The 23,242-nt window shown below is 39.6% G+C and overlaps 1 protein-coding gene across 1 annotated transcript in view; it reads right to left on the bottom strand.

Moving 5' to 3' along the window:
- Positions 1-7,850: 7,850 nt before the first annotated feature.
- The window catches only part of LOC142143269 (calpain-8-like), a 55,724-nt gene continuing 40,332 nt past the window's right edge, over positions 7,851-23,242 (bottom strand). Inside the window, exons 15-25 of the mRNA XM_075200981.1 lie at positions 22,400-22,737; positions 20,008-20,059; positions 19,727-19,897; positions 18,859-18,909; positions 16,916-16,973; positions 15,545-15,612; positions 15,315-15,383; positions 13,492-13,570; positions 12,538-12,654; positions 11,088-11,143; positions 7,851-8,237 (exon numbers count right to left, since the gene is read on the bottom strand). Coding sequence (XP_075057082.1) covers positions 8,217-8,237; positions 11,088-11,143; positions 12,538-12,654; positions 13,492-13,570; positions 15,315-15,383; positions 15,545-15,612; positions 16,916-16,973; positions 18,859-18,909; positions 19,727-19,897; positions 20,008-20,059; positions 22,400-22,737 — 1,080 coding nt within the window. The 3' untranslated portion in view covers positions 7,851-8,216. The remainder of the gene's footprint in view (positions 8,238-11,087; positions 11,144-12,537; positions 12,655-13,491; positions 13,571-15,314; positions 15,384-15,544; positions 15,613-16,915; positions 16,974-18,858; positions 18,910-19,726; positions 19,898-20,007; positions 20,060-22,399; positions 22,738-23,242) is intronic.

Here is a 23,242-nt window from a genome sequence, read left to right as displayed (position 1 = left end):
AGTTGTGTTAGCTGCTAGTTAGGGCAAAATAAGAAGATAACCTGTGTATTGGTAATTGTTTGAATTTCAGCTGTCCTTATTACTCTTGCAATGCTTTGCTGCAGTAGCCCTATCCTTACTCCTAACCCAGCCACACAACATAATGAATTGACTGTCATCATTCCAGCTCTATTTGCAGACTATACGTTCTGCAAAATGCTAATTTACAAATTCAGTGTGAAATAACATTCCATGGAATGACAAAACTAAAGAGGAACTTGAAGACTGTATCACTGGAACTATGCAGCAGCGTGAAACAGCCTGTTCTGCCTCAAAACTGAATTTGAGTGAAATCATGTGACCCTATTAATAAGCAAGACCTAAGTAAAGCCTTTATTTGACAGAGGAAGAATGTTGGTACCATTTTCCCTTGTTTTTTTTCTTCAGGCTGCTATCAATGATTTTTTATTCTGGACTACCATGGCAACCACAGTCACATGGTACATGATGTAGTGAGCAGAGAGGCTTTGGAAAGCCCCTCTGAGCTCTGTCTGCACTGTGACATCCTCCTTCTCCTCCCTCTGCCATCACATGACATACTGAGAGCTGTGAGTCTGTGCCTGAGTTGCAGACTAACTGTGTCTCTGTCTGGCAGCCATTTTTGTTTGAGCTTTTGAAAAGGAGATAATGATTTGTAGGAGGATAGCTAAGAAAATTTACATACCTAAAAGGTAGTTAACTTGCTATTTATAGAAAATAAAAAAAAGCTATTGTTGCTTTAAAGCGCTATTAAGGCTGAAGGGATCATATCATGGATGTTTAAGGACAAAGTATTAAATACTGATTATTATTGTTCTACCCAGCAAGGAGCTATTTTGTAGGCAGAACCTTAATATTCATACAGATGCACCCAATTAATTAAATTGACATAAGTCACATGACTGAGGAAAGAGTCTATCAATGTATTAGGAACTAGTGACATCACTGAGGCACTTTGTCACTGGTTCCTAGTGAACAAATAGATGTATTCTCATGAATACTGTTTCACTCTAGCCAACAAGATGGCTGCCTCCCCTCTAGCCCATAAGATGGCTGCCTCCACACAGGATGGCTGCCTCAGCTGTAGCCCACAAGATGGCTGCCTCAGCTGTTGCCCGCAAGATGGCTGCCTCCGCTCTAGCCCACAAGATGGCTGCTTCCACACAGGATGGCTGCCTCCACTGTAGCCCACAAGATGGCTGCCTCAGCTGTAGCCCACAAGATGACTGCCTACCCTCTAGCCCACAAAATGGCTGCCTCCGCTCTGGCCCACAAGATGGCTGCCTCTACACAGGATGGCTGCCTCCACTGTAGCCCACAAGGTGGCTGTCTCAGCTGTAGCCCACAAGATGGCTGCCTCTACTATAGCCCAAACGATGGCTGCCTCCACTGTAGCCCACAAGATGGCTGCCTCCACTCTAGCCTACAAGATGACTGCCGCCACTATATATTGGTGTCAGGTGCATGTTAAGCAATAGTTCATTGAGCGTCATAAACAAATAGCAGCTCCAGCCTATTAATTAGTGAAAATATATAAACATAGAAAACAGCAGAATAATTTATGGTCATGTTTCCCTGAACATTTGTAGAGATATAAAGCAGAGGCTGTATCCTGTGCTTATGAATAAGGGATGTTTTCCCTTTAGGTATAAATGTGTAAGGTGAGCTGACATTCATCAAAAGAATTGATCTTGTTATGTAATTAGACAATCCTGTGTCCAGAGATGTCAAGTGAAAATGAAGTTTGTATTGTCCTTGTAATTCAGGTTGTGCTCCAGCGCTGAGGATTAGTATTCTGATACATGGCAGGCAGTCAGTGCTTCCAAACGTAATGAGAATTGTGAAAACAGCAGGGGTGTAGTTTTAGGCATTTCACAATGATCATCAAGTTGTGAAAGTTAATGTCCCCTTGGATTCTGTAAAATTGCATTTGCATGATTAGAATAAAAATGTCATTCATTGCTGCATTGTTTGTTGATTTATAAATATAATCTCCTCATTTCCAGTTACACAATCTTTGTGTCTGACCAGTTGTGATAGTGTGAAGTATTATTTCCTTTCATTATGGGTCTTTACTGCTACAAGACCCAATAGAGTACTTTGCATTTTGGACTTTGCCGTTCGTACTTTGCATTTCGTACTCGCAAAACAGAAATACTAAAACTAAAGTAATGTTTCTTTATTAATTTATGAATTAACTGTCATCCACCCAAACTAGGTGGATGAGAACCTGCAAAAGGATCTCTGGAGTTGGCGATATTCACACCTATATACAATATAATTCTCGTTTACATGAATGAGTGATAGGTGTAAAGTGTTCTGGTGATTCCCTTATGTCAAACACCCAGCAGTATCTCTGACCCACACATCCTAGGGTGTATAGATCAGTGTGGACAAATGTTGTTGTAAATATTGATGGAACAGACATAACTAACGAAAATAATGGACACCTGAACCATGGTACTGGTCAATGGAGTCGCTTCCTCTCCCATTCATATCTCTACTGGTACAAGCCAAGGATACCCCTTTATAGTTGCATTAGTAATTTAACTTTCAGGTGTGAAAATACACCGGAATATAGCAATTTCAGGAATCAAACCAGGGAGATCAGAGCACAAAACTTCCCTCTATACAGATGACACACCAATGACGCTATCTGAACCACCCTCATCTACGCCTCAGTTTCTTAATGAGCTTGAAATCAGGCAATCTGTTAGGGAAGAACTAGCTCAGAGGTTTCCTTTCAAATGACATCAAAGGAAAATGAAATATCTCGGCATCTATTTCACTAAACAGTATAACCAAGTCTTTTGGGCCAAAAGTTTCTGTACCAGGTCAAGTATGACCTTAAGAATTGGAATCACCAATTTATCTCTTGGATTGGATAAGTTCAGTCAAGATGAATGACTTGATATTGTACTTATGTATTGGACGTACCCTGCAGTGTATTGTCTGTTAGAGCAGAGCGGACCTAGACCTGTATTCATCACCAGACGTATCTCCTTGTTGAATTTGGGGGCACGTATACCCGATTTACGTGCACTTTAAAACAAATACACTTGACGAATCAGGCCCCCTGAAGGTAAGGAGATAAGGCTTTGGAGCTGGGTAACTATAAATTACTGCTGTTTCTTACGTCCTTTATTCTTCACTCGTTCAGGCCACCTGCTTAATCTGTTGTCATCATGCACAATGCGGCTAAACACACTGATGTTTACTCTGTGTTTGACGGTTTAGCATGGCAGGGACTCAAAGAAAATATTGGAAATCATAAATAGATGAGATGTTAATCCCATTTCAATCAGAGATTACCGTGCTTGTGTTATCATAACAACGTTTTGTGGCTCTTACAAAAAAAACAAAAGCCAGTTTCTTTTGGACATATCAGTTATTATTCCTGTACTGTACGTCCTGGCAACAGCCCTTGGACAAGCATTGACCGAAATCTCCACTGTGGTGCACTAATGAAATGTGCTGCCTTCAAAAGTAGGATGGCAATGGTGAAAGTCGTGTATGTCTCATGACTACTTGAAGTGTATTGCCATCCATCACTTCTACTGAAACTTCTGCACATAGCCAAACAAACTCCAATCTCTCATCTCCATGCAGACTCCCAACCCCATCTGCCTCTTTAATAAATTTACATTGCTTCCCAGCCCTCCCACACCGACCCCTCCGTCCACCATCACTGCCAAAGATCTTGCTCCCTACTTCCGAGAGGATATCAAATGCTTAATTTCCTTCCTACTCTCTCCGGCATTAACTCTTCATTTAATACCATAACCCCTCCTCTCTGCCCAAGATCTGCACCTCTCATCCGCCCTCATTACTTCCTTTAATTCACGTTATAAGACTTTATTTCGGCTGCACCCACTCTGTGGACCTCTTTCCCTTGTATAACAAGACTTTCCCCTAACTTCTAAACCTTTAAGCATTCCCTGAACACCCAACTCTCTAGGAAACTTTCTAAATCACCTTAACCTCCCTACACTATTCTACACGATAACCCCCCCCATCTACGCAGCTCATGTGAAACTTACATTTATTCTCTTTATATATTAAATCAACCCTCTGAGCCCCAAACCAACATCTCCGTGTGACTTGATCATGTAGTCCCACTAAGAAATTGTTCCCAGTACTACCTGGCTGGACCAATATGCAATAAGTGACACTTACCTCATTTATTAAACTCCTATTTCCATAGATAAACCGAGGGGGGTTTCCTAGTGCCTGGAAAAACCCCCTCCAAGCCCGGGGCACTGTATAATTGAGGTGGCTGGACCCTGCCCCCGCTTCACACGGCTCTGCTTGAAAAGGGAGAGCTGCTTGCACCTAACAGTAGTGCACGCAGCATTGTCCATGTATATTATAGGGATAGGAAGAGTTGGAGTGCAGCCAAGCACTGTCTAAAATTATAGCCACGCCCCCATGCATGCTGGTCACGCCCACTGGTGGCGTGGTGTGGAAACCCCCCTCTACAAATCCTGCGTTTGCCCCTGATTTTCCTATAGATTGTAAGATTGTGAGCAGTGCCATCTGACCTCTTTGTCTGTTGTAAAGTGCTGTGAAGTATTCTGGTGCTTTACAAATTAATGTTAATAATAATAATGATAATAATAAAACAGACCCATGTCCACCACATAAAGTCTGCGCTCAGCCAAAATGCCTGCCACATAAAAGTCTGTGTCACCGTGTACCCAGCCCAGGACCCCGCAAAACATCCCTATGCCCTTCACAGTGCTATACCCATAATAACAGCCCTATGCCCACTATAAAAGCCTGATGTCCACTGCATAGAGCACTGTGCCCAGATTAACAATCTCCTGTCCACCTCGTACATCCTTGTGTCTGCCACCACTCTCTGTGATGCTTTCTGTCCTTTAGGACATGATCAAGCCACTGATGATGTCGTACTCAGCTCCTATGATGCTACACTTACACCCTACCCCTAGGACACTTCCCCAAGATATCATATTGTGACCAGATTATTAGAGCTCAGTAAGACTAAAAGGAGTGCTCTGGGAGGAAATAAACGGATGAAGGGGAGACGAACAATTTCAACTGTACTGAACGGTGAGCACTGCAAACACACTTACTAGCATCATCAGAAAATGAGGGAAAGTCCTATACCAAGAATATTTTTTTATGCATTCATCATATAATTTTTACATTGAACAAATGCAAAAGATAGACCAATAATGTATGTAAAAAGTTTGTTTTACTTTCATACACCAGATTTCAAAATCAAAGCGGCAGTTCTCATGCTTAACATATTGACTGGAGAAAGTCTGGAGGTTCGTCCTGTGGTCACGCGGCTTCCTCCAGATTCTCCGATTTCCTCCCACTGTTCAAAAGACAAACTGGTTGTTACATTTGCCTCTGGCTAATTAGCTGTGGTGTTAGGTTGTGTGCAGGCGGTAGGGTGATTACGTTTCACAGGGCCTGAATAAAGTTCTCACTATAAAGCAATGCAGAATATCTGGAACTAGTTACATAAAGTATAATCATTTAAGATTCTTTACCAGGGCCTGCAAAACGATGGAGATGCTCTGCACAATTCTGGATTTCACCAGAGATGGAAACTTTAAATTCAGTCATTAAAAACTATAACACATCTGCAGTACCTGCACACCTTGTTCATTATTTGTTATATATATAATACGCCTCCTTTAATATGAAATCATATACTCAAACATATTTTAAATCTTTTTATTTATAACAGCAGATGTACAAAAATCACAACAGTACATGTCAAATCTAGTACCCAGGTACCAGGATTACAAAATGTAAAAGTTTCAGGTAAGAAAAAAGAGAAAAAAATAAAAAGAAATATAAACGGCATCAGAACATCAGAGAATACACAAATATATTTTTCACATCCAAGTACATTCCAGGAGGGAAATAGAGAACTTCACATTGAATATTGAAATAGAAAATCCCCCCCCCCCAATTCAAAGATGCATCTTGTACCATTGTACACGTCCAGCGAATAAACCAAACTGCCAGAATTTTTTTATTTTTGTTGGGGGTACAGGGGGAAGGAGGGAGGGGGAGGGGAGAGGGGGAATGGACAGTCCAAGATGGGTGTGTAACTTTATCTAAGACAGGCCTGTCCAACCTGCGGTCCTCCAGATGTTGTGAAACTACAAGCCCCAGCATGCTTTGCCAGTAGACAACCAGTTGATAGCTGGAAGGGCATGCTGGGACTTGTAGTTTCACAACACCTGGAGGGCCACAGGTTGGACAGACCTGATCTAAGATATCGACACAACAGTATGATAATAAAAAAGAAAGGGAGAGGTGAACAGAGGGAACACCAAGAGCATAGAAGAAATAAAGTCATATAGATTGAAAAAAGAAGAAGAGAAGGGGAAAGCATCTTAAGCTTATGAGAGGCCTGGCATAGAACTGTTGTTAAAGCTATACCAAGGATCCCACACTTTGTGGAACGTGGGAACTGTGTCATGGAGGAGACTAGACACATTTTCCATGGAAGCCGTGTGCCAAGTTCTTTTCATAACACCCTCTCTAGAAGGTTGTGATGTCTTTTTCCATTCACTAGTTATTTGTAACTTAGCTGCATTATAGATGTGTCGGATAAGTTTATCTGATGCCTTAGTAATGCCCTTAATAGGTTGGTATAGAAGCACCGAGAGTGGATTCTTAGGCACATTGATTGAGGTAACCTGTCGGACTAATGAAATCACCTCGTCCCAAAATTTGGCCACCAGAGGGCAATCCCACCAGATATGAAGGAAAGAGCCCAATAAGTTGGATGAGTGGAGAGTAAAACAGTCTTTGGGGTCTGGACGTTGCCCATCCACCCTCCCTGGTTGGCGGTACTTCATGGCATACATAATGTGATGGCTGCTTATCGTGATAGTGCTAAGTTATGGCATGTTGGAACTGCTGGTGGAGATCCTGGATGGAGAGTTGCCAGAAAACGCAGTAAAGTCGTTGGCCAGTGGTTGGGGCACACATTACGATAGTGGGCACGCTGAACCTGCCTCCGAGTGAATCGGCTATAGTCTCGGTACAGGTACCGTCCCTGTGGGTGTCCCTGTGGTTGCTTTCCATCTAGCCCAGAGGATTGGCGGGTTCTGTAAAGCCTGGGACGCAGGGTCCCACTAAGGTAGATATGTGTACCCGGGGTGTGATTGGCTGTCCCCCTACTTGAACCCAGGGTTTGATTGATTGTCCCAGTGGCTGAGGTCCCATGGTTAAAGCTGGGACATCCTGGTTCTGCCGGGCGAACGTCATACTGTCTGCTCTTTTTTTCCACCACCTTATTTAAATAAACTATTTTAATTTTGCCACACTCAGGTTTGGTATCAATTATTTAAGAAAATAGTTAAATTAGAGTAAGAGGGTAAGGGAAGTCAGGATATCAGCCATTAAGCCTTTTAATATATTTATTTCGAGACACATTTACATGTTAAATAAACCACAACAGTTAGGGGATATTGGATCTGTCTTTGCTTTTATATTGTAATGTTTTTATTACACTCCAAGGTCACATTAGTACAACTTAATAAATTACTCTTTTTGGGCCTTATTCATTAAGGATCTTAACTTGAGAAACTTCTTATTTCAGTCTCCTGGACAAAACCATGTTACAATGCAAGGGGTGCAAATTAGTATTTTGTTTTGCACATAAGTTAAATACTGACTGTTTTTTCATGTAGCACACAAATATCCACTTTAAATTTCAGTGTACAAATAAGCTATCAAGTATTTGTGTGCTACAGGAAAAAACAGTCAGTATTTAGGTTATGTGCAAAACAGAATACTAATTTGCACCCCTTGCATTGTAACATGGTTTTGTCCAGGAGACTGAAATAAGAAGTTTCTCAAGTTAAGATCCTTAATGAATCAGGCTCTAAGTCTGTAACCCTAATGTTGGCAAATATCTTCCTGCAAAATGTTCATTCTATTCCATAAACTTACACTTATTATTACTACTCTGCAGCCTCTATGTTCTTACATTAGACACAAATGTGGGATGTTCTGTTTGTATCTAGTAAACGATATCTAGAATCTGATTGGTTGCTCCACTTTTCCTTTGTAGAAGGCTTAATACATGTACCCCCAGGAGTTTATGCAATCATTAAGGAGTGCAAGGTTATTAAACGATCCAATAAAATTCCACATTCCTTATCAGTTATGCCAGAAATATCTGTAATGTCCAGTGATTCTTTCTATAGCATCAGCTGCATCCACTGTAAAACAAGAAAGTTTTGTATAGATAACTATTGTATTAAAATACAACATTTTAGAAGGCATTACACATTGTTATGTTATATATCAAAACTCGAGTATTATTGAGATAAATTTTATAACTGAAATAACTGGTTAAAAGTGAAAAAACATAACTGTTACACTGTCTGTCCCATTCCTTTGCTGAAAGCAGACATTTACTATATAAGAACTGCTTACACGGCTGGATCATCTCTAGAATAGAATGAAAAGTGTGGGGCAGAATGATTGCTTTACAGTTTCCTAGGTAACAAAAATGCTCTGTATATATTAGGAGCAGCCATAACTGATATGCATTGCTTTGTCATTTCAGTTTTTTGTCCCTTGCTAGTATCCTTTTACCCCTTGTAGAAGGACTGAGGAAGGTGGATTTTGCCACTCATGACAGAGAGAGGAGGGTAACCAGGAACATTTAATAGAAGATTGAATGGTATACTATACCTACAAGCATTATGCATGATTTATTTTTTTATTTCAGTCACAATTGTTGATACTCCAAAATACTTCCTTTTGATGGTATAAGAATTTTTTCATCATGCTTATTCTAGTGAAAGAGGCAAAGTGTATTAAGAGGTCTCCAGGAATACATCCAAGTCAGTAACATATGATTTGGGCTCCCATCATTTTGAAATAGAAACCTGAGTTTTTACAATATTGGGCCAAAGCCAATCGGGTCGCACTTAAAATGTCCAGATATCTATATATGGGCATCCGGAGTCTACATTTTCAGATTGAAGATTTCTTTGATTAAATGGGACACAATACTCCTATATATGACACATTTTCTGAGAAGTTTGATAGGTCACGTTTAGATTCATGATTCATATTTAGAAATGCAGTAATTCTGAAGTTGCTAAAATTATATTGAAACATGGGAAGAGCAGATTGTGTACCGGTGAGAGAGGGGATCCTATCATTTAAGCCTTTGAAGTCTCACACCATTCCTCTCGTGGATCCTTCCCATCTAGCGGAAGCTACATCTATCTACACTATGAAGATTCCTTTTGGAAAAAGCTTTAGTTTTCATAGATCTTTATCCCAGGCATCTCCCGCTAGGTCCATAACTCAAAGTTCTCTGTTCATACAAGAAAGTGTATAAATTGATTACCAAACCTTTTGGAGGTTCCAATTTAAAAAAAAAAAGATGACCCCAATTTCATCTCAGTCCTGTTCTGTATGTGCCCAAAATAAAGTCAACAAGCTCCAGTAGATATTTTTCTCCCTCTTCCTGTTTCTTTTGCTTCTATAATTTATTCCTTAATGCCGTGTTAGGCTGGGTACACACTACTGAAAAATTATCCCGATGCAACATCTTTAACAATTTTAACAACAAGTCCCGATCAGTATACTGATTCCTGTGTACACACTATACACATTTTACAAGATTTACTTTCAGATCTGTGCTCTTCATCTGTCATAATCATTGGCTGAATAGATTATGACTCTGTAAACTCTATGGAGATTTGGTCGTGAGTGCAGAATTGGAATAACATGGCTCCATCATTGAACGAGATTTTCAGTCCATTTATAAATCAAATCAAACGATACGTTGTGCGTTTGGAAGGGTGGCCTAGTGGTTAGCACTTCTGACTCACAGTAGTGGGGTCATGAGTTTGATTCCCGACCATTGCCTTTTCTGTGTAGAGTTTGTATGTTCTCCCTGTGTTTGCGTGGGTTTCCTCTGGGTGCTCCAGTTTCCTCCCACACTCCAAAAACATACTAGTAGGTTAAATGGCTGCTATCAAAATTGACCCTAGTCTGTGTGTGTGTGTGTGTGTGTGTGTGTGTGTGTGTGTGTGTGTGTGTGTGTGTGTGTGTGTGTGTGTGTGTATGTTAGGGCAGGGTTTCCCAAACCCAGACCTCGGGGCTCCCTAACAGTGCAGGTTTTCTGGATCACATGTGACATAATTAGGACCACCTGTGGATCTGTTACAATGTGTCAGTCAGTAATGAATACACCTGTGCTCCAGCAAGGAGATATGGAAAACCTGCACTGTTAGGGAGCCCTGAGGACTGGGTTTGGGAAACCCTGTGTTAGGGAATTTAGACTGTAAACTCCAGTGGGGCAGGGACTGATGTGAATGAGTTCTCTGTACAGCGCTGTGGAATTAGTGGTGTTATAAAATAGCTAATGATGATGATGATAATTGAGTGAAAAATCTGTTGTGTGTACCCAGCCTTAAATAGAGAAGTCCATTTCCTTTATAGTTGTTGGAGGGCTTTTTGTAAAAAACTGGATTTCTCTTTTGTATACGGTAAATGGCCAAAAGAACAGATGGAGGCCAGGTCTTTGAACACTACCTATAGATATGCCTGTGCAGATCAAAACCATTGGGCAGATATGACTCCTTGGTCAGAATTTGCACACAATAATCTTGTATGTACAAATGAACATTCCTTTTTAAAGTCTTTGGGGCTCACCCAAAACTGCTACTTCCACTTTCCACTTCTTTGAGGCCTAAGTTTGTCTCAAGTCATATGCTGACAATAGAGACGTTCGTATAATTGTAACCAGATTCAAATTTGCTGGTTCGAGGGTCTTGAACTCGGTCACAATACATTTTATAAATACAGTCTATGACGCATGGCTTTTGTTAAAGTTCCTACAAGAGTACTAAATCAAGTGCACTTACATTCAGAGTATAAAACAATCCATTCATCCAAGTCAATTGCAAAACAGAACCATAGGAAATCAAGTAACAATGACTGTACATGCTAACGTATTGTGTCATGTTTTATTACACAGCATTAATAAATATATTAATTCTTGTTGTCTAATTTGGCCCACATGACACTCGTCAGTTAACACATACCTTTTCGCGGCTAATGGAAACACCTCTTCCATCGCTTGAGAGAATCTTAAATGTTTCTGAAAATATTAAGAAGAAAAGTAAAGTTCTGTATAGTGACATTTAAAATTTGTCTTAAATGATGAAAACGTGACTGAATTGAGATTAACAATGGGACTAGACACCAAAACTGGATGCGTTTGAAAAAAATGTCTACATAAACATTTTAGACTTTAACGGGTCGATTCAAACCCTGTGCCTTCCCATCCTAAGTAACTTTTAATTCAGTCAAAGTGCCTGCTTGCTGGTCCTTGCCCAAAGAGAGTTCACTGCACATCTGAGAAAGTTGCATTTGTAATGAATGGAATAGGCATTCTCGTGTGCAGAATGCCCATGCAGTGGGCCCTATTATCTCCATGGGCCCCGATGCATGGCACCTCCCGCACCAATGGTAGTTCTGCCACTGGGTGTACGGTTTTATAGTTTATCTTTTCTCAAGAATGGTTTGTCTGTTAACTTTGTATAGAAATTAAGTTTTTATTAATGCTATATTATTAATGTTAACTAAATGTATTTTTTTGGACAATAAGTAGCTGTCAGTTCATGCTTTTCTATACAGGGTCTGATATACTATTTATAGAATGCCATGGTTTCCTCATCAGAAAATTGTAGTCTTCTAAGTCTCCCATGTAATAGTTCCGTTACACACACAATGATCTTGTTGGTCAACTTGGTCAATGTAGACCATATTGGCCACTAAATGTAGAAGGTGTTGGCATCCTCTAACAACCAATTAACAATAAATTGGTAAGAACAGCGCAAAGCATTGGCACCTTTCTATTGATTATGAGGATGTTGTACATCTAATAAATGATGAGGACATCATACATTGTAGAACTGAGAGGGTGTCATGTATTTTATAATGATTATGAGGATGTCATATTTTATAATGATTACAAGTATGACATGTATTTTATAATCATTGCAAGGATGTCACACATTTATAAAAAGATTTTGAGGATGTCATACACTTAATAAATGATTGTGAGGATATCATAAGTTTAATAAACGATTGTGAGGATCTCATACATTTAATAAACGTTTGTGAGGGCATCATACATTTAATAAACGTTTGTGAGGATCTCATACATTTAATAAACGTTTGTGAAGATGTCATACATTTAATAAACGACTGTGAGGATGTCATACATTTAATAAACGACTGTGAGGATGTCATACATTTAATAAACGACTGTGAGGACATCATACATTTAATAAACGATTGTGAGGATGTCATATATTTAGTAAATGATTACAGGGATGTCATGCATTTTATAATGTTTGCGAGGACATCATACATTTAATAAACAATTGTAAGAATTTGACACATTTAACTGCTTCACATAACTGATAAACTGATGCCACACAAATTACCAAAACAGCAAAAAAAGATTAAGAACAGAAAACAACTTACTTGAAACGGTCTTCAGTCGCACCATGCAGATCAAGTAGTCAACAAAGGTTAGTTTCTCTTCAGAATCTCCATATCGAGCAATCACCTGATTCAGCAGCTCACTGCTAACTTGAATCCCTAGGTAATAAAGTAAAAATTCAATTAGAGTATACCTAATAAAGTGCACTTAAGACCTGCAAAGTAAGGGAATATTTTGTGGGTTTAGCCAAAATTTATAACAATGAAGCTTATTAATCCACTTGGAAACAAGGATATTCCTGAAATACAAAGTGCCTCAGCGATGTCATTAGTGGTTAACGATTTGATTGGCCGAGCTAAAAAATGTTTACTTCATTTACATGTTTAAGTATGGTATGGTATTTTTATCCTTCATATTTAGAGCAATCTTTTTTTCTATAAAAGTTTTGCTATTTTTTTGAAAGCAATTTTTGAGTTTCTGGAGCTACACTGTAGTTAGAGATGTTGGGCCTGAGTTATTAAGGCAAGCAAAGGAGTAAATGTTCTCTGGGACAAACCATGTTACAATGCAAGGGGTGCAAATCAGTTTATTATTTTGTACATAAGTTAAATACTGGCTGTTTTTTCATCTAGCACACAAATACTTGCTAGCTTTATTATTACATTGAAATATAAAGATGATCTAGGACATGCCCTACCCAAACTATAAATCTGCCTCACATTTTAAATTTACCTCCCCCTCCAATACAACATGGTTTTGCCCAGGTGCAAATGTTACTCCTTTTTTATGCTTTACTCTCCTTAATGACTCAGGCCCGTTGATTGTTATACAAACTGTAATTCATTGAACAACATTTAAACCCATTTGTCTGTATACTTCACTTTTACAGATTTTGACTTTAAAAAAAATAAATTTTATATATATATATATATATATTCAGTACACATTATTAAAGTATAAACTGACAGATCAGTATCATTGTGTTTATACTCCACCTGTTTGGCTCAATGCTTTGTCAAGTTCAGAAAAACTGAAATATCCACAACGCTTGGTATCGATTTCAGCAAATACATCCTTAAAGAGAAATTTCAATGATTGAGCATAAACACTTACTGTCAGTGGAATAACTAAACATTTAAAGGCCTCCTGCACCCACTTTAATGGGGTTCTGCACCGCCAAGCTCTTCACTAACCCTGCTTAATCACCAATGTTAACCTCCCCACTAGAGTTGAGCAAATCGTTGTATGGGGAGCTTGCTGCATAATGTACAAACATATAGTCGAGCCTTGCCTGGTGCTGCCATATGTATCTGTCCCCTGGTCCATGGTCACATTATGCTTCCCACGTCCACTTGTCACACATTATGCACCCAAACCTTCCACCCCTAGTCTCACATCTCCCCACCCTTCACATATATATGATAATGGGGAGTAGGGTTGAGGTTATATGTGATAAGTGGAGAATGTGTGAAATGGGAGCAGATGTGACAAGTGTAGAGTTAGGAGGGTATATGTAACCCTCAACTTCCCACCAATTCACCTAAACCATTCTCCCCTTGTCACATATGGCTTGAGTGACGTATGACTTGGTTGTCTGCCACATGTACCTACTGTCTCACAGTCCATGGCTTTGTCACCTACTTCAAAGACAAAACTGACACTATTTTTTAGGAAATCTCTTCCTGCCAGAGCCCACATGTCCCACCCACCTTCTCCTATACTCCCTATTCCACACTGGGTTTATTCTTCTACGTAGCCAAGGCTCTGCAGGCATGTAATTGGTTCACCACAGAACCTACCCCTCTTCCTGGTTTCCACTCACCCTCACTGTTCCCCATCCCTCCAATGGCACATGCACATCCTCCTTTAAACATGCACTGATTTCACCAATCCAAAAGTACCAATCTCTCTTCAACCACCACCCTACTTTTCTCCTCATTGTCCTCCAAACTACTTGAGCGGCTTGCATACAAAAGTCTTTTTCAGTTTCTCTCCTCTTACTACTTTCTTGACTCAATCTGCTTTACTTCTTGCCTACAGTCTCTTTCACAGTCCTGCTACCTTCACCTTCAAAATATTGCTAGAATACGCTCTTTACTTACCCAAGACGCAAGCAGAACTCTTATCCCCTCTCTCGTTGTCTCCCACCATGACTACTGCATCCTTCTCTCCTCCTACTATCTGCCACTATTCTCACCATCTTTCGCTGCTTCAATCATACTAAATGCCACAGCAAGACTGATTTTCCACTCTCATCACTCCACAGCGCTAGACAGTATACTAATCTCACTCTTACCTACAAAAGCTCAACAACACCACCCCTTCTTAAACCTAAAAATATAATGAAATACTCTCCCTCTTGCCCTCCTAGATCTACCTCTGACCTGCACCATGTCTCTTCCTCTCACTCCCGCCTACAAGGCCTCTACCCTTTTATACATTGGTACACGCGTTACCAATTGTCTCTACTCTGAGCCACACTCGCTCCTCTTGACTATGCTCTGCCCTTTTCACACTAGATTTCATACTCTCCCACAAGCAGGGTCCTCCGTACCCTTTGTTTTCATGTCTGCATCTGTTTTTCGCACTGTCACATGCTCCACAGCAGTGTAGTAGCTCCCAAATCAGTCACAATAATAAAAGTAATTGCCAGTTCCGTTTTAAACCACATTGCACAGTCATAATTGCAATATCATAAGTATATTCTCTCTTTTTTTTTTAGTTTCCCCCAATCCAATGTAATATTGCACCCCCTCTTCATATTCTCTTGTCTCTGCGCACGTTGCCCACCATTAGTTGCCCCTTTTCTCATACTTGCCTTAAACTGGGTAAGGTATCTCCACAAGACACCAAAGTTTTCAGTGTCCAATGTTCCTCTACCAGCATGCTATTCATATATTAAAATGAAAAGTTTAAGGATAGACAAGGTTGATACATGAGGTGATACAATATGTACATAACGCCCAACATCAGAGTGAAACACCCCCAAAAAATAGTAGAGCTCACCATTCCCCCAAAGGTGAGGGAAATAAATAATATAAAGGATACATCCATTGATGCTAGTAATACACGACTGCCGTCTATGTTGAATTGGACTCCATTTGAAAACAGGGACTCTAGGAAAGGGAGTACATAATTTACTAACAAACACATAAGATAGATAGATGAATAGATAGATAGAAAGTGAATTACATAGGTGGTGAGCAGCACAGGAGAAGTTTTGGAAGCCGGAGTAGGATATGGTTGGGTGTTGAGGTGCCAGACATTGGCAGAGTAGAGAGGGTGGGATGGAGTGTGGAATGAGTTGGGGAGGGCAGGGATGGCTGACAGCTTTGAAAGTGAGGATGAGGAGATTGAATATGATTCTATAGGGAAATGGGATCTCTAGTAGAGATGACAGAGAGGTGAGGCAGAAGGAAATTGGTGGGAAAGGGAAATTAGTTTTGCTGCATCATTGAAGATGGATTGAAGTTGGGTGAGAGGGAGGCCAGATATTAGGAGGTTGCAGTAGTCAGGGCAGGCAATAATGAGAGAGTTTTGGTAGAGAAAAAGTATTTTCCTGGCAATGTTTCAAAGGTAGAAACAACAAACTTGTTAGAGAGGCTGGATGTAGGGAGTGAATGAGAGGGTCATAAGTAACACCAAAGCATTGGACATGAGATTCAGAAGACTGTGTAGTGTTGTCCACAAGAAGAAAGATCTGGGTAGGTATGGAGAGTCTACAGGGAAAATGATGAGCTCAGTTTTAGACATGTTGAGCTTCAGGTAATGCTGGAATATCCATGAAGAGGTAGCAGAGAGACATGTAGACAAACAAAAAAAGGAGAGATGAAGAGCAGTCAGGGAAACAAAGAGGTAGACTTGGGTATCATCAGCATAGAGGTTTTACTGGTGACCAAAGGAGTTGATTAATTCACGTATGGAGGAGATGTACAGTAAGAAGATCAGAGAGCCAAGGACGGAGCCTTGTGGGGCCTAAACAGGTAGATGCAGAGGACGGCAGAAGGAGCTGGAACTAGAAACAATAAAAGGAGCCGTTGAATTGGTAGGAAGTGAACCAGGAGAGAACAGAACCACAACGGCCAATGGAGTGAACGGTATGCAAGAGGAGAGAGTGGTTCATGGTACTAATAGTGCCAGAAGGATGCGAATGAAGAAGTGACTCTTAGCAGAGAGACCATTGGTGAGGAGCTTATATATTAGTAGTTTGAGTAGTTTAGAGGTGAATTGGAGAAGAGAAGTTGAACAGTAAATGGAGAGAGCAGTAGGGTCAAGAGATGGGTTATTGATGATAGATAAATAGAATCAGATAGATAGATAGATATATAGATATGAGATAGATAGATATGAGATAGATAGATAGATAGATATATAGATAGATCATATATTTATGACCATGAGTTTTGGACTGACACTTACCTTTTATAAACACGTCATTCAGATATCTCTTTAAATCCCAGGCCTTCATTTTGGATCCCTATTAAAGAAATACAAAGCATATAATAATGCATATTTTGTATAAATAATATTTTCACTGAAACAATTCTATGCCTATTAAACATTATGTTTGAACACTTTCCGCATGGTTGTATATCCACAATAATGGGCTTTAAATAATTGCAGATTTAAAGGAGAAAAATCATCACTATATTTTATAGACAAATCCAGTAAGACATACTGTATGGGTACAAACAACTTTTTAACAAGCACAGCAGGTGCCTAGTTGAATGACTGGCTGATCTAATAAAATATAATATATATATATTAAAAGATTTTTACAAAAATGAAAATCTTCTATAAACTTCTTAGAAAGTGGCAACTAATGGCCAAAGTTATAATTAAAAGAGAATTTCACCCAAAATCAAAAACTTATTTTAAGTGGTGAGATATGTTAAACAGGAAAATGTAAAGGTCTGTGCCCCCTCAATCCTCTGCCATGCCTTTATCCATCCAAATAATAGACCCTCTCTCCTGCTCAGGGTGGGCTTTTTGTAACTAGCAGTGATGTCAGTGCCCCTTAAGTGACATTGCCAAGGTCTATTCCTTGTGAAGTAGAGAGAGAGAGAGAGAGAGAGAGAGAGAGAGAGAGAGAGAGAGAGAGAGAGAGAGAGAGAGAGAGAGAGAGAGATGATCTCCTTCTCAAGCAACAGATGTATTCTGGGGGTCAGTGCAGTTTAGAGACATTTTCCAACTTCATCTCATCTATTCTACCCACTCCCAAACCACATTTTTAAGGCCCATTTTGATTTGAAAGTATGTAAAAAATTTTGTGTAAGATACAAATTTCTGTACTGTGCTTGAGCAAAAACAAATGCATATGCATATCTCCGTAGGTAGACTAGCGTTTTCTTGCGTCCCACTTACACTGGCAATACGCTGAATACAGCAAGGGTGTGTTCACATAACTGCGATACAGTTCTATATAGACTCATCCACAGATGTGCCTTTTAGGAGGTGTATCACTTTCGGCTGCTGGAGGGTCAGTACAACGATGATGATGATGAGGGCTATCAGTAGATGGGCTGATTGAGTATTGACCCCTCCAGCTGATAGGATTTAATTAATTAAAACTGCAGCTTAATTATGCAAACTTGTGGTCATCATTTCATATTATTTAATTGACGTTTACTAATGCAGGAAAGACAATTCTCGTTTGATTTTAAAGGGGTAAATAATAAATGTAAATGTGTTTGTATTTAATTTCATTTTAAATTGAAATGAGACTTTCACATTTATTAATAACCGTCAAGACGCTATCCTCTCCTCTGCATATGACACTTCATTACATTATTACATTGTGTACAAATATGGTAATGTGACTTTATCATGTAACACTAACACTGGCAAGCCAATCTCTATGCTGTCATGTTGCGTAAGTATACACACTTGTACATCTGACATCTGTCTGTCTCAAATGCTACTGTTTTGTGAGCTGTACGCACCTTGATGCACCCGTCTCAAAAAAAAACGCGTATGCTTTTTCTTGCATCCTTTACTATGTCATTTTAAGTGAGCCCCCGCTACACAACTAACACAAGACAACAACCCTCTGACCAACATAGTTGTGTGACTGATCACACAGCCCACTAAATACTTTGTAACCTTTGCATTCTAGCTGGACAAATATTCAATATGATGCAGCACTTACCCTTGTGTATCAAACCATTGTCCCATAGATTGTAAACTTGTGAGCAGGTCCCTCTTACCTCTCTGTCTGTATGTATTACCCAGTATTGTTTTATTACTGTTTGTTCCCAATTGTAAAGCGCTATGGAATCTGCTGGCGCTATCTAAATAAATGTTGATGATGATGATGAGCCCCCTTGTGTGCACAATGTAACACTGTAAAGCGTGAATGTTACCTTCGTGGCATACTGCTTGAATATATGTTCGTAAGGTTGTGCTTCGTATCTCTGCAAAAATAAAAACAAACTTGTAAAGCAGAAAACTTGCAAAAAAATTGAAAACACAAATGAATAATTAGACAAAGTAATAAACAGTTTTCAATTGCATATAGATGGACAAAAATATGCTTTATTGCATAGGGGTATGTGACAGCTCTAGGCCCTCCCTTAACCTTGGGCCCGCATCCTCTGCACCCCCTTTAATGGCGGTAGTTTCTGCACTGACTCCAAAGCCTTCTGGAGTCTGTTTTGGGGTGCTGTTTGGACAGGTATAGGGGGCACGGTGAGTATCTCGCTGATGGTTTTGGTCCCAGACACTGGACACTTTTTTCTTGAGAATATTCAAAATGCTTTGACGCTTGGAGTAACTTTGCACCTGGGCAAAACCATGCTGCATTGGAGGGGGAGGTAAATTTAAAATGTAGGGACAGATTTATAGTTGAGATAGGGCATGTCCTTGATCAACTTTAAATTTCAGTGTACAAATAAAGCTATCAAGTATTTGTGTACTAGATGAAAAAGCAGCCAGTATTTAACTTATGTGCAAAATAATAAACTCATTTGCACCCCTTGCATTGTAACATGGATTATCCCGGAGAAAATTTACTCTTTTTTTTTTTTTTTTTTTTTGCATTCCTCACCTTAATGACTCAGATTCATATAGTTTTTCAATGTATAGTAGACACAATGTGTGCCTTTGCATCTACAGCATATGCTATTAGTATGTCTTAGATAAATGAACTTATATTCTAATATCAGTGATCCTTTAAAGCATCATAAAATACACAGCGACACAGGGAAATCAAACTGTGAGTTCACTGCTTACCCTGCAGGATCTGATATCTCGACTGTTGTTTTCTGGCTGAAACCAGCATGTGAGGTTCAGCAGAACTGACCAATAATGACTGTCATAAGCTTGCTGGATATTTGCTAAAGGCTGAATCATTCTACTCCTGTCACGGCTAGTTACTAATGGATTCTTTTTCCTTTGACGATGCTACTGAGCGTTACCGGATACAGAGCTATTTATCACTTCTGCAGAATTTCAAATAAAATTTTAATCTTTTATTTGCAGATGTAAATGCCAGAGGGATGTTGCAATTACACCATAATTAGGCCAGTGACACGTACCTTTGTAGGTTGTAGAACACCAAGCTCTCTAAAATAAAAATAAATAAATAAACATTATCTCTAATGAAAGACAATACAATACAAATTGTAAGAAAAAGTGAATTTGTAATTGTCAGTCTAGTGACACATCAAAGGGCCTTAAATTTTTTGGGCTTATGAGGTGGATACATTCATAAATGTATGATTATGAGCGCACTTCATACATACAGTAAAATGGCTTGGTTGTTCACTAGTCCTCCCAGGTGCACACCTAGGGGGTAAATGTATCAAGCTGAGAGTTTTCCTGCAGGTTTGAAAAGTGGAGATGTTGCCTATAGCAGCCAATCAGATTCTAGCTGTCATTTTGAAAAATGTACTAAATAAATGATAGCTAGAACCTGATTGGTTTTTGAAACCCGCCAGAAAACTCTCAGCTTGATACATTTACCCCCAAGACTCTGTTCTTGGGAGAGGCATCTGCAAACTTAGGTGAACCAATTTGTGGAGGCTGAAAAACCGTCTACCGCCTTAGAACCAGCCACATTTTCCATTGTTTCTGTTTAGCCTCATTATGGCTTAAAATAATCATGAAAGTTGGGGGACATTGTTTTTATTGCATGTTGCATTAGATATGCGCGTCTCTGCGGGAGTGCAATCTTGAGGCGCATTGTAAGCATAGGACAAGACACGCAGACCGCCAGCTCTAAGCTGGTGCCAAACTCAAGTCCCTTTCCAAAGTGGAAACGGCCGCACAGCAAGAAACACCCCATAGTCACATCTTTATCAATTGAAATAATCACTTGCTGCAAAATGTAATCTTGCGCTGCTCTGTAAAAGTAGCACCGATGAGCCTACACTGTAACTATCTACTGCAGGACTTTACAGCATCCAGCTCCTCTCCTCAGTCTAGGCAAGCTTCTATTCCTTTGTTACAATTTTATGTAGGGAGCAAGTGGATAACGTGACTGTTCCTAAATCACAACAAGTTAACTTTGATTGTCAAACTGATGTCCCCAGTATGGGCTGATAATGACAACTCTTTCCCCAAAGTCCTGTTGATAAGAATTTTAGGTTAATATTAAGCATGAATGTTACAACATACATTAACCTATGACACATTTCATGCAAACACTCAAAGTTCCATTTACCAGTTTCAATGTAACAGTCAGTACTTTTATCCTCTTGTGTGTAAACGTACTAGAGAGAGACCTACAATATTTTTGTTTGAAACAACCCTTCAATCAATATAGAGGCAGCTTGTGAGTCGAGAGAGTCAATCAATAGTCCGATTGTCCCTACTATTGTGTACAGCTGGGTACACACCGAAGCAATCACACTTCAGATGCAAGGTCTCTAATGATTTCACCAACGACCGAAAGATTCAATGAGCAGCCGATTCATGTGTACACACTGTACACGTTTTACCTTCATATCTGTGATCTTCATCTCTAATAACCATTTGCTGAAAGCAGGGTGTAGTACGTATTAACGATGCTGTATAGTGTTTACAGCGACATAAATAATCCGAATCATAACACACCGACATGTGAAAAACAAAGACTTACGTATACACAGACACAGCACAGTTCCGAGGTGAAGAGAATTTTAATCCTAACCCTAAACCTAACCCTAACCCTATTCCTAACCCTATTTCTAATCCTGGTGCATACTTACTTTATATAATCCTATGCCGGGTCCGTTTCATTGCCGCTTTAAATATGCAAGTCGCGGTTCAAAGTGACAGAATTTTAAAGTGTCGGGCTTTCCTCACATCGGAACCATTTATTTATATATCGCAACTAATTCGGCAGCGCTGTACAGAGAACTCACTCACATCAGTCCCTGCCTCATTGGGGCTTACAGTCTAACTTCCCTGACACACAGACACACACACACAGATTATGGTCAATTTGTTATTAGTCAATTAACCTACCAGTATGTTTTTTGTAGTGTGGGCGGAAACCAGAGCACCTGGAGGAAAGCTACGCAAACACGGGGAGAACATACAAACTCCACACAGATAAGGCCATGGTTGGGGAATTGAACTCATGACCCCAGCGCTGTGAGGCAGAAGTGCTAACCACTGAGCCACCGTGGTGTCCAAATCTGACCACACGGTCATTTATTGTGTGATCTGCACAATCATTGCATAGGTGTGTACCCAGCTTTAGATAAGCTTGGGTGCTAAGGACCTGAGCTCCAACATTCTGAGTATCGAGTGGTCATGTTGGCTCCTAAGGATGGAACATTCACCATAACACAGGAGGAGTTGTTACGTGTACGACCCCTTGAAAAATAAATTATAATGCACTGTACAACCCCTTTTAGTATTTTGTGCTTATTAAAGATTAACAGTAAACAATAAAAATAAAAGAATTAAGATATATACGCTGAGCAGCTGTTACTCTTCAGGAAAATTTGCAAGAGAAAAGAAGCCTCTCGCTCTCTCGCAGTCGTATACGGAATAATAATGTATCTCCCCGGTGGTAGTTTGAAACTAGAAGTAATATCACGACTTTTGCAAGGCTTTATCTTCGAGAGTCTGTCCGGAGTGAAATATGAACCTGGGAGCTTCTCATGAGAGTCCAAAACCTGGGAATGAATATTGATAATAATAATAATTAGGGGGGAGCGATCAATAATTGTAAAGCATTGATATCCAATATTTTGATAATTAACTGTGGCAATAATGAACATTTTTGTATAATGGGACAGGTTGATGACTGCCTTCAGGTGTCACTAAAGCAAGAACATTTTACCACTGCAATGCCTATAGAGCTTAATATAAATAAGGTTCAATAAAACAATGTAACGTATTCTGCATAGTCTGTAATACAATGGTAACATATCTCTGGATAGACTGAACAGTGACATCTACAGGATAAAAAAGGTACTGTACTTCAATTTAAAAAATAAAAAAATAATGAAGAGGAGAAAAATAAATTTAGTTTAAAGGGCATCATTAAAGTATAAGTATTAGGCACAAATATGTATTACATAGACAAAATTGTGACACATGTGTCTGATATTGATCAAAAACAGGTCCTAGTTGGAAAGGTGAGCGCTACCATCAGTCCTGTGTCATACCAACAGTAAAGCATCCTGAGACCATTCATGTGTGGGGTTGCTTCTCAGCCAAGGGAGTGGGCTCACTCACAATTCACTAAGAACACAGCCATGAATAAAGAATGGTACCAAAACATCCTCCAAGAGTAACTTCTCCCAACCATCC

Source organism: Mixophyes fleayi, chromosome 3 (assembly GCF_038048845.1).
Source record: "Mixophyes fleayi isolate aMixFle1 chromosome 3, aMixFle1.hap1, whole genome shotgun sequence".
NCBI classification, from domain to species: Eukaryota; Metazoa; Chordata; class Amphibia; order Anura; family Limnodynastidae; genus Mixophyes; species Mixophyes fleayi.
Note: the sequence above shows the minus strand (reverse complement) of the source record. Positions and strands in the feature narration are given on the sequence as shown.